General features: G+C 40.4%; 1 protein-coding gene across 3 annotated transcripts in view; it reads right to left on the bottom strand.

The window, feature by feature from the left end:
• rap1gap2b (RAP1 GTPase activating protein 2b) overlaps window positions 1-12,635 on the bottom strand; it is an 89,042-nt gene that overhangs the window by 53,746 nt on the left and 22,661 nt on the right. For all 3 annotated transcript variants that reach the window (XM_060935169.1, XM_060935167.1, XM_060935168.1), the window contains exon 2: window positions 8,513-8,548. In XM_060935169.1, the coding sequence (XP_060791152.1) occupies window positions 8,513-8,548 (36 nt within the window). The remainder of the gene's footprint in view (window positions 1-8,512; window positions 8,549-12,635) is intronic.

Raw genomic sequence — 12,635 nt, 5'->3', positions numbered from 1 at the left:
CACACACACACACACACACACACACACACACAGTTAATATGCATACTAAACTCACCACAGTTTGCGTGGCATGTTTCCTGTGCTGTGTCTTGTCTAGTTACTCAATCTCCAGTTTTCACTCACAGGATGGAACAAGAGATGCGCTTGCAATGCCTACTTATTACACTATCCTAGGATAAATACAAAGCACTTCACTTTGTTGTGTCTGTAAGGGGTGGGAGGGGAGAGAGAGAGAGAGAGAGGCCAGCGATTGATGTCCTCACAGAAACCCTGTTAGCCCTATGTACCAATTCTGTCAACCTTGGTTTGATAAATAACACACACTTGGATGGGCAAGAAGGCTGTAGAAAAGAGGTAGGAACTAATTAGCATAGATGATGCCAACAGGATGCATAATATGCATTTGGCATTAACCATACAGTGGGGAGAGTTGATATTTGACATATTTCAATAAATCATGAACAAACCAGACTGGCAGATAGATTGACATGAATTCGTGCCACGTTCTTGCAATAAACTGGATAATGTTTAAAGCACTTGTCATAGAATTTGAGTCAGAATTAGGTTAGACCTAAATTTGACAACTAATGAGTCATTTCATGATAGGGATGCTATTTATGTCCCACTGATATTACATTTACAAATAATGTATATCAAGTAAAGGTATACAATCTATTAAACTTAGATAACACTAGTAGTTGTATAACACAGGTCTAGAAGGCCCAGTGGAGAGTTGAGTGGGCACATGTGATATATATGTTTTCACTGTGTTCTGCCAGAATGACGTAAATCGCTTCCCATGTCTCCTCAGTGACGTAGACTCGGCCCTTACGTAAGTCTCCAGTAAGGAGCGCTGATTGCGAGGTCCCGTACAATCAAAATTCTCAGGCGAGTCGGGGAGGGGATTCCCCACCGAGGCTGTGCGCAGTGTGTTAGCGTGAACATGTAGCCTATGGAAAATGAATAGTGTGTTGGATTAGCACTAATCCCATGTTCTGGAAAATCGAAAATGTTGTCTTGGGCCCCTCAGGGGTGTCATCAATCCATGTGCAAAGTATGGAGTATGTGTGTCCAGCTGTGTCGATTTGCATAGGTGAACAGACAGACAGACAGACAGACAGCCTTTAGTAGTACAGATGTCCTTCACATCAACATACATGTAGGTTTCAGATAGATAATTTATACCGTTAATAAAGCCTATCGTAAATCTAGAAGATAGAGAAACTCTTAAAATAGCATTTCTACCTGTCATAGTGCACTATAATTACACTTTACCTTCAAATATAGTCATTAAAATCTTAGTATATTTGCAATGATGTAGCAACCCATTTAACATCCCATCTTTTTTCCTTCAGTCCTTCATTATAGATTGTGAAAAATGAACATTTTAGTGTCACACAACGTTCACTCACATCACATGTTCACCAGGAAATTTCATTGTCCAAATTTCCTGAAGCAAGTCTTCTCATTCTTTTTCTTTTCATTCTCATTTAAATTTTCAATTATTTTTGTGATTTTGATTAAAGCAGTCACTTTGAAAGGTCAACAATTTTAACCAAATTATCGATTGGAAGTTAATTATGAATTTAAAAATAAAATCATTTTTAATAAATCATTAGGCTATCCTTAATATCCACATTACCATTGGTGCTATAGTTACGCATTTTGTGGATTTGTGTATTTTAATTCCATGCTAAAAACCCCCACCATTACTCATTTAATAGCAAAATACAGTAATTGTCAACAAAGAAACATTACAAAATGAAATTGTTTGACATTGTTGTCTTAAGTCTTTCAAAGACTAAATGACACTGTAATCATGAAATCACCCTTATGACCACCAGCTTTTTGTCAGCACCACAGCCTCTTGACACGCTCCGTCATCTACTTAGCCAAGCATAAACAACAGGGGTATCAGACTGCTGTCAGCTGTGATGAAAAAATTCTGCCTAAAAGATATCCCTGAGGTATTTGGAACAGCACCGTACAACCTGCTGAAATATTTTCAATTAGCATCCAGGCTAGCGCTGACCTTCTCATGACAGAAGCATACAGGATAACCTTTACCAGTGCAGTCCTCTCAGATCAGGGCAAAATGTATAAGGAGTCACTGAGCACAACATGAAGGAAACGGCATATGGCAGAGTCTTAGCATGAGACTTCTATTTAGACACTTAGAAATTTGTTGGATATACCCAAGCACACTGTATTAGAGTGTTATATAAACAGGCTTCTCGTAGCCATCCTGCCAGCCTCTGTGCCTGGCACACGGAGTGGTGCACTCTGTTGTCAGGGAGACTGAACAGCAGGTGAAGACTAAGGTGTGGAGATACCACCTGTTACCACTGTAACTGCTCGCCAAAGTGAACATAACTGGCTTCCAGTTACACAACACTGGCCATTATTTTTAGAAGAAAATCCACTCCAGAATCCAAGCATTGATTGTCACATAAAGACAAAAACTTTTTTTCAGAACCAATCATTTATTGCTGATGATTCATAGGTGTAACCTGTGCTGTGCATATGCGCCCACCATTTATTGAAAGTGTAGTTCATTAAAATGTATTCACACCTGTTGAATTCTTGATTCTGATTGGTCAGAAGGTGTTGATACATTTTCTATAACAGCAACTCTGACAGTCGTGCAGGGTTATGGGGTTATGTTAATGCACTCGTTCTAATACGTTATTGCTTCCATAGTAACAATCTAAAAATGGACTTGTATTCTTCACACAAACAGATTTTAAATGTGTGTAATTGTTGATATGGTGACGAAGATGTTTATTTAACATTTTTGGAAGTACTCTCTAGTGTTAGTACTTTGTTATAGTCAGAGGTAAATCTGTAACTTTACGTTTTCCACCACAGGAAAGTTTTCAGGACAGAGGACTTTGCACTTTATGCTTTCTCAGTTTCATGACAAGCAAAATACGAGGAATAAATCACTTTGGGACATGCTGTTATTGTGCACTCAAATTAGAATCATAATCAACTTTGGGGTGGTAACAGTAACTTTGCGAGAGAGCATATCACACCACACCACTGCTGATTATTTTACTATAACCATGCACGGTGGTGTAGTGGTTAGCGCTGTCGCCTTACAGCAAGAAGGTCCGGGTTCGAGCCCCGTGGCCGGCGAGGGCCTTTCTGTGTGGAGTTTGCATGTTCTCCCCGTGTCGTGTGGGTTTCCTCCGGGTGCTCCGGTTTCCCCCACAGTCCAAAGACATGCAGGTTAGGTTAACTGGTGACTCTAAATTGACCGTAGGTGTGAATTTGAGTGTGAATGGTTGTCTGTGTCTATGTGTCAGCCCTGTGGTGACCTGGCGACTTGTCCAGGGTGTACCCCGCCTTTCGCCCGTAGTCAGCTGGGATAGGCTCCAGCTTGCCTGCGACCCTGTAGAACAGGATAAAGCGGCTAGAGATAATGAGATACATGATTTATTCCTTACCCATGTTATCATTTGTGACTGAAATGGTGTAGTACTTGAGATCGGTCTTGATTTTGAGACTGCTTTTTGAAGGTCTCAACAGCACTTTTACTTGGTATTGTCTCAATCTCAGACATAAAGGACTCAGAATTTTATTTCAAGATGGGTCAAGACCAAAACTGTGGGGCAATTACTAAATTGCCTGTGTATTGTGTGATTTATTTGTTAACATTATTCCTGTGATCAGTTGTAAAATTTCCTGCTTCAAATGCAACCAATAACATGACTAATTGCTAAAATTATTTATTTATTTATTTTTACTACTAATGGCTGTCGCCCCTCCCCGCCCCTTCACATGCACTGGTCTGATCCTGGTCTTGACTCAGTCTCACTTTGCCTTGGTCTCGGTCTTGTTCTTGACTTGGTCTCAACCCCTCAAAATCTTGGTCTTGTCTCAGTTTTGATACACTCTGGTTTTGGTCATGACTTGGTCTTGGTTTAGGCCGTCTTAACTACAACACTAGAAACTACTCTAAACATGAAATGCCAGTTACCTCGTTCAAATCATTTCCTGCGGTAATGCTACAATTATCGCAGCCAGTCACCTTAAATTAACAAGGTGCTTGCAAGTTTCTAGCAGGTTATTTTTCCTGCAAACTCAAATGCTTGTGTCACAAGTGGCAATGTAATTATTGCATGTTATTATAAAAGGCCATTTAATCAGACTGCAGGATCACGCTCCTTGACTTATTTTCGTTTTCATTCGAATGGGCTTCCAGTTAAGAAACAATATAGGCAATAACAATTACTTCCATAAAATCTGTCATTCTGTGAAAGTAATTGTGCGTTCAAGTACTAGTTATAATTGAAGCATATCTCTTTCTGAGAGTTGTCCTGGTTTCTAAATGATTACATTGTGTTTCTCAACATTTTTATCTCCAGTACTTTTTAAAAACAAAGTTCCGCTATGAGATTATTACAACCATACTTTGCAAACAACAACAACAAAAATTCTGGATTACACGATGTTCCTCTACTGCAAGTGATCAGCCAAGACATGTCTGTTGTAAGATTCTTGCTTCTTTAGTTTCATACTGAAGAAGGGTGATTTTAGCTAACAAAGCATGAGAGTTTATCTTATCATTGGAAATGTTCTTCATATACATATAAATGACCACAAACCACAACTTGGCAAATAAGTTTGAGCTTTTTGTCAATAAAGAAGCAAAAATTATCTGCAAAATAAAATAAGACAATAAAAGATGCCCAATAAACATATATTTCTTCGATCTCATAATGAAAAGTAGGAAATAAATTTGTCTTTATTCAGGATATTTTCACTTGCTAATATAACTTTTTACGTATGACTTACTGTAGTATATATTACACAGACATACTCTCACTGGCCACTTTATTAGGTACACCCATTCACCGGCTGTTTGCAGTTCTCTAATCAGCCGATCCCTTGACAGCGGTACAATACATAAAATCATGCAGATACAAATCAACAGCTTCAGTTAATGTTCACTTCAAACATCAGAATGGGAAAAATTGTGATCTCAAAGTGTGACTTTCACTGTGGCATGAGTGTTGGTGCTAGATGGACTGGTTTGAGTATTTCAGAAACTGCTAATCTCCTGCGGTTTTCACACATAACAGTCTCTAGAGTTTACACAGAATGGTGCAAAAAACAAAAAACACTGAGTGAGCGACAGTTCTGTGGGTGGAAATGCCTTGTTGATAAGAGAGGGTCAGAGGAAAATGGGCAGATTGGTTCGAGCTGCCAGGAAGGATAGAACAACTCATAGCAACTCTTTACAACCATGGTGAGCAGAAAAGCATCCCAGCATGCAACAGGAGAAGACCACATTGGGTTCCACTCCTGCCAGCCAAGAACAGGAATCTTAGAATCAATAACAAGTTCCTATTAAAGTGGCCAGTGAGTGTACATAAATATTATAAATAAAATTAACAAAACTTTACAATGTAGCTTTGCTATATAACGTCTTGGTAGCCATCTTGGACAACAAGGATTCAATCCTTCCCAAAGGCCCCTCTTCTAAAAGTTTGAAGGTGTAGTTGTGTCAGAAAGCTGGAAATTCTATGGATCATAATTAAGTTCTGTTTCAAACTTTGTAAAATATCTACTTTTTTGAGAATTACTTATTAAAAATTAGATGACAAAAATGAGAGAAAAATATGAGAGAGGTTTTGGCTGATCATCTCCAATTGGTTATTTTTATTCACTGGACTGCTATTTATTCTCTGATTAAAGTTTACCTATTGTGTTGAACTGAAGAGCATTACATATTTAAATCAGCAAGAGATAATGGCTCAGGGCTTTAATGCATGCTGATTCATGGGCAACACAAACATACAAGGGACATCAGAAGGTCCGGAGCCACTACAGGTTCAAATAATTCACCTTATAAATGGGAATGTTATAAATAAATGCACTCTGCTCTTTCTGTGGGCATGTGAGCCTTCATGAGCAGACACTACAGCTGGAAATATTACAATTTGCCTTTCATCGTGTCTGTGGGGGAGATGTGGCAGCCAGCATGAACTGAGGCTAAACGGTAGATCATTTCCATGTGTATAAGAGTAAATGGATGTGAGACAGCTATGTAGTCACGACCTCATTCAGTCAGTTCATCCCCACTTATTCCCTGCTGACAAATAGCACTTTAGCAGTCCTTCAAAATTTCCCATGAGAGAGGAGGTGAAAAAGACAGGGAGTGAGAGAAGGGGAGGCTCAACCAATACTGAAAAAAAAAACAGCTGATAAATCACTAAGTAAGGAATAAAACACAATAGGGTGTGCTTTTAGAGAAAAATAATCAATGACAGGGTGGTGGGAACCAACATGAAATGGAACACTACCAACCCAAAATTGATTCTTTTCCAATGACAGTGTATGTCCCAAACTGCTTTATTCCTCTTATATCATAGCAATTCACCAGTGCTAACAAGTTTTTATTTATTATCCATTTATCATTACATTTAATGTTGTGGAATGTCCACAAAACTGGTATGTTTCCCGGTATGCAGTGGTTAGTACCTACCAAAAGTGGTCCAAGGAAGGACAACCGGTGAAATGGCAACAGGGTCATGCGTGTTGAAAGCTCATTGGTTCGCATGGGGCACGAAGGCTAGCCCATATGGTCCAATCCTACAGAAGAGCTACTGTAGCACAAACTGCTGAAAAAGTTAATGCTGGCTAAAACAGAAAGGTGCCAGCATTAACTTTTTCAACAGTTTGTGCTACAGTAGCTCTTCTGTGGGACTGGACCATGTGGGCTAGCCTTCATGCCCCATGCAAATCAGTGAGCCTTTGACACCCATGACCCTGTTGCTGGTTCAAGGCCAATTTATGCTGACAACGCAGTCCTCGCAGACGGTGTCGCAGATAGCGTCTGCGTAGCCCCCCCACCTTCGCAGACGCTCTGCGCGCACCTCCCAAAAATTGTGACCACCGCAGAAGCCTCGCAGACAAGAGGGCTCTGATTGGTCCACTCTACATCCGCTGTACACGCACTTCCGCTTCCCTACTTTCCCAGTTTGGTTTGTTTTCACGACCGCCATTTTTAAAAACACGAGCGAAGATGGAGCAGCACGAAGAGCGGTTGATCGAGGAAGTGAGAAAGTACGTACATCTATACGACTCCAGTTCTAGTCATTATAAGTAACCGGAGGATAAACACTCCACTAACCACACCCACCAACTACTCCTAGCGATTTCGTGACTTCGCGCCCCCTTGCGTTGTAGCGGTGAATAACATCGCGCACGCCTATTACTCCCCGCTCAACGATAAATTACAACTGTCTGCGAAAAGCTGTCTGCGAAAGCCTTGTCGCAAGAGCATGCAGAGGCCTTCACTGGTTGTCCTTCCTTAGACCACTTTTGGTAGGTACTAACCACTGCATACCAGGAACACCCCACAATATGTGTCATTTTGGAGATGTTCCGACCCAGTCATCTAGCCATCACAATTTGGCCATTGTCAAAGTCTCTCAGATCCTTACACTTGCCCATTTTTCATCTCATCATCTCTAGCCGCTTTATCCTTCTACAGGGTCGCAGGCAAGCTGGAGCCTATCCCAGCTGACTATGGGCGAAAGGCAGGGTACACCCTGGACAAGTCGCCAGGTCATCACAGGGCTGACACATAGACACAGACAACCATTCACACTCACACCTACGGTCAATTTAGAGTCACCAGTTAACCTAACCTGCATGTCTTTGGACTGTGGGGGAAACCAGAGCACCCGGAGGAAACCCACGCGGACACGGGGAGAACATACAAACTCCGCACAGAAAGGCCCTCGCCGGCCCTGGGGCTCGAACCCAGGACCTTCTTGCTGTGAGGCGACAGCGCTAACCACTACACCACCGTGCCGCCCTTGCCCATTTTTCCTGCTTCTAAAACATCAACTTTGAGAACTGACTGTTCTCTTGCTGCCTAATATATCCCACCTCTTGACAGGTGCCATTGTAATAAGATAATCAATGTTATTCACTTCACCTGTCAGTGGTCATAACGTTATGCCTGATCAGTGTATAGTTATAGCTATCTATTCTTTAATATGCATGTTCCAGGCATGCCTGATAAAAGATATATGAAAGATACAGTTTATTAATATGTATTTGCTTTGTAGTCCACATTAAAAACATAAATTGTACTCAAAGCACCAAACAGAGCAATCATGCCTCTAAATCAAGGCTGCAAACCATTCTTGAACTGAACGTGTTCTATTTGTGTTCCTCGCTCAGATTACGTGATTGCTGAATGGAAATCTGATTGTGATAAGTGCCTCTGCATGTGCAGTCCTGAATGAGAGAGGTATAATCTTTTCGACATGTGGCTTTCCAGGCCCTTTTCTGTAGCTAGGTATAATGCTAATTACACACTCATCATCCTAGTGACTAATCATTAATCCATCTCTATACAAATACACATATAATCAGACTCTCTTTTATATCTTAACTCTGTGTGTGTGTGTGTGTGTGTGTGTGTGTGTGTGTGTGTGTGTGTGTATGCACGCGCGTGCGGGGTGATGTTTAAGGAGAGCAGATTACTCACCGGGTTCGAAGCGCGGTAATGCTAGATTTGTCAATCCTGGATTTGGATGGAAAGAGAAGAAATAGTTTGGGGTTAGATATCAAATCTAAATAAATTGTGTCCTGCATAGTTAAACATTTCCCCTGCTCTAACATTCCCAATGAACCCAATTCAGGCTTGTTAATTAGCCGATTAGTTCAATCAAGTGTGTTGTGGGCAAAGAAGACAGTAAACTGTACAGGGGTGGGTCCTCCAGGAGCAAAAATTAAGAAACACAGGTCTATTAGTTTTACATTTCATGGCCTGCATAATTTTGTGTTTTCTCTGCTCAAACATGATACAACAGATCAAACTGCACTGACATTTAGTAAAAGGAAGTTGGATGTACTGTACATGCACATAAACCTTGATAGTAGGTACTGTATTAATAACAAATTACAGCCCAAATTACAAGGTAGGGGTCAGAACACAAGCAAAGGGATATCCAGACCCAAACCCCTAAAAAAAATGTCTGCCAGTGCTCAAAATCTCAGAACACATGAAGATACTGAAGCTAACAAAATAAGAAAGCACAGAAGTGAAAAACAGATAAGAAATTCAGGAGAATTGTACATAAATTTAAAAAAGGGCACACAACAACCAATGGGGCATGGACAGGGTGGAACTGTGGCACGAGCTGCAGAAAACAGGAAATAAAACAGTAACAACGGACCATATCAGTATTTTTATAAGCAGATGCAGATGTGTAGAACTAAAAAAAAAAGAAGAAAAAAAACTGTAATACTGACTAACATCCATATGTTGCCCTATTTATAATACACTTTTTGACCAGAGCAGAGCATGTAAGTAAATGTATGTGGTGCATACACAGTAGTAAATGTTTAATTTAAAAAAAAAATTTTCTTTAACACTCACTTATAAAATCTACTCTAGGTGTGTCAATGTATGTGTTTGTGTCTCATGGTTATGTCTAAAAGATATTATAAACAGATATGCAGGTTATTAATCCAACATGAATTTTACCTCGATGCAATGCAAGCTAGTATATAATCATTGTGGAAAGTCAGCACGTTGGTGGTATTGGCAATAATCGATTTGAAACAAGTTTTAAGCATTTAGGTTTAGTTATTTATTATTACCTATCTAGCATAATCAGATTGAACAAAATATTATTTAAAAAGTACTTTACTATAGCAGATGGCTAACGTGAAGTAGCCATCTATCTAACTCCATGCTAGCTAGTCAAAGGAAACAATATAGTCTGCAAATCACCAATATTGAGGTATTTCACTCACGTGACCAAGTCATGTGATGCTGCCATTTTGGACGGCACGGCTCGAATCAGTTTGAATGTGAGGAAGGCGACAAACGAAAAACATAAAAGAAAAAGGAGCGAGATGCAGAAAACACCTTCACTATCCAGCGACGTAGGGCATTTACAGGGTGAGCAGAGGGAGAGGTATTTGCAAAAATTGAGGTTAGCAGGCTTAGAGAACGACGTTTACCTGCTTCCACCAGGATTGTTCACTGACGTACGGAAGTACACGAAGCCCTCGTCTTTACCTGACTTCGGCCCACACCTATGTATACCTATGTCGTTAAAAACCCATCGCCATACACAGGTATTGATCTGAAAGCGTATACGAGTTCGGATGCCTACAAATATTTTGTGTCAGGCTGGGTAACATGCCTACATCAGCGGGTCGTCCCTGGAGCCGGTGGTCGCCATCTGATTACAGCTAAGGTTTGTTCACATTTTCATTTACTTTCGGTCCTCAGGATAAACAAAATGTTATTAAATGTCATTGAAATAACTTCTTAGTCTGTTGAGACATGGCCCGTTATAAATTTGCTGTTACCAGGCAATGACCAAGAACTGTATTATTAGGGTCGGTGTAGTTGTAGCAGTGTATTAGCAACTAGCTGTTAGCACTAGCTAATGTCAACAACATAGTAGCTGGTATGTTACTGTAGCAATATTTACGTTCAGTCATTTGGATGACTGTTAAAACCTTTCAGTCTCAAGTTTTTCCTTTACTGGATTTACTAGTTTACTGAGCTAGCGCGCTCGCCGGCCAAGCCGGGAGCCATCGTGTGCTCGCCGGCCAAGCCGGGAGCCATCGCGCGCTCGCCGGCCAAGCCGGGAGCCATCGCGCGCTCGCCGGCCAAGCCGGGAGCCATCGCGCGCTCGCCGGCCAAGCCGGGAGCCATCTCGCGCTCGCCGGCCAAGCCGGGAGCCATCGCGCGCTAGCTCAGTAAACTAGTAAATCCAGTAAAGGAAAAACTTGAGACTGAAAGGTTTTAACAGTCATCCAAATGACTGAACGTAAATATTGCTACAGTAACATACCAGCTACTGTTGTTGACATTAGCTAGCTTGCCGTCCAAAATGGTGGACACCGGGCGTCACGTGACCCTGTGACGTCAGGTGAAATACCTCAATACATTCCAGTGAGAAGCTTTTTTTTTTTCCCTCAACGCAAAGTCTAAAATGACCAAACTGATTCTTCCAGCACAACTCTGTGGTTAGCCTCAATGCACAGAGTCATGCAGCTTCTTCTTCATTTTCTGCATAATGCTAGTTCATGGGTCATCTTGCTTGCTATAACAGTAATTCAGGGGTTATTCTTATAATGCTAATTCATAAGTTTGTCTGTTTAGTATAATGCTAATTCAAGGATTAGCCTTTTTCCTATAATGCTAATTCATGAGTTTGTCTGCCTTCTCTACCGCTAATTCATCGGTTACATTTGAAACACTGCTGTGGTCCATTTGTAAGTGTACTAGAAGCCCAATTCTTTCAGGTTGCATCATAAATTAGAAGGAAGTTACAGAAACAGCATGTCTGTTGTAAAACATCTTTTAACATAAAACATTCATTGTTTAACTGATTACTTGTGTAAACAGAATATATTAACAAGCTTGTGTATAAATGTGTTAAGGTACATGATTAGAGGCCCACTGTTCATTTCAATCTGCATTTATTTTGTTTATACATTGGGGAACAAAAATTAAATGTTACAGAAAATTTTTTGTATCTGAGGAACATATGATATAAGAGAGCACTTTTCAGATTAAAAAAGAAAGCATAATGAAGGCTGCTGGGTTTTGCTGCAAAATTAAGAAGCGAGTGTGACAGTCAAAGCGTCCAGAAGAACTGTGGCTGGTTCTGCAAGATGCTCAGTAAGACCTACCGCTCATCTCATCTCATCTCATCTCATCTCATCTCATCTCATCTCATCTCATCTCATCTCATCTCATCTCATCTCATCTCATTATCTCTAGCCGCTTTATCCTGTTCTACAAAACTGCACTCATTGTACCTGAGACTACTATTTTAAAACAAAAACAAATGGTCGTCTCACACCAAACATTGACTTTGTTTCATTTATTATGGCTTACTGCTATTTATAGGATTTTATTAACGCTGAAACATTTCATTTCTTTTCATTATTTTTAAGCCATTTTTGGTCTACAGCATTTCTTTACAATGTACCTAAGACTTTTGCACAATACTGTGTATTAAAAAAAGACAGTTTTTGATATAAAAAAAACAGTTATACCAATATTTCCAGTCACCCCTGTGGAAATATTGGTATAACTGTCTTTGATATCAAAAACTGTGTCTTTATTTCCAGTGTTAACCCCCGCCTTACAAAATCTTTCACTTGCACTACACCACCTTGGTTTTTAAGTAATATCTGCAGACAGTCATTATAGGCAACCTGCAGCTTATGCATACTCCTCTTTTTAAACTTGACCCCCAAAGGGGCAGTAAACAAAGATCCATGCATGTGTTGTTTTGTTGTTGGTTCCAATTAGAGTGAGGCAGGTTCAATGTTATTCACAATGACATGCAGAAAAGGTCATCCACTAAAACTGCGTCATTCTAAACACCAATACACAGAAATGCCACAGTGAGACGTATCATACACATAAGCTGCATAAGCCTGGACCCATATCAGAGAAAGTAATAGTGAACTGGTAAACATAACCAATCTTTTACTATATATAGTGACCCTGCCCCAACCGACCCAAAAAAACCCAGATATCTATGATGCTACCGGTTCACAGTGAAGTGTACACAGTGTTAAGCAGCAGCAGCTGTGTAATTACACAATGTAGCCCAGGGAGGAAAGGGACA

Source organism: Neoarius graeffei, chromosome 12 (genome assembly GCF_027579695.1).
Source record: "Neoarius graeffei isolate fNeoGra1 chromosome 12, fNeoGra1.pri, whole genome shotgun sequence".
NCBI lineage: Eukaryota > Metazoa > Chordata > Actinopteri > Siluriformes > Ariidae > Neoarius > Neoarius graeffei.
This window is presented reverse-complemented; position numbering and strand designations above follow the sequence as displayed.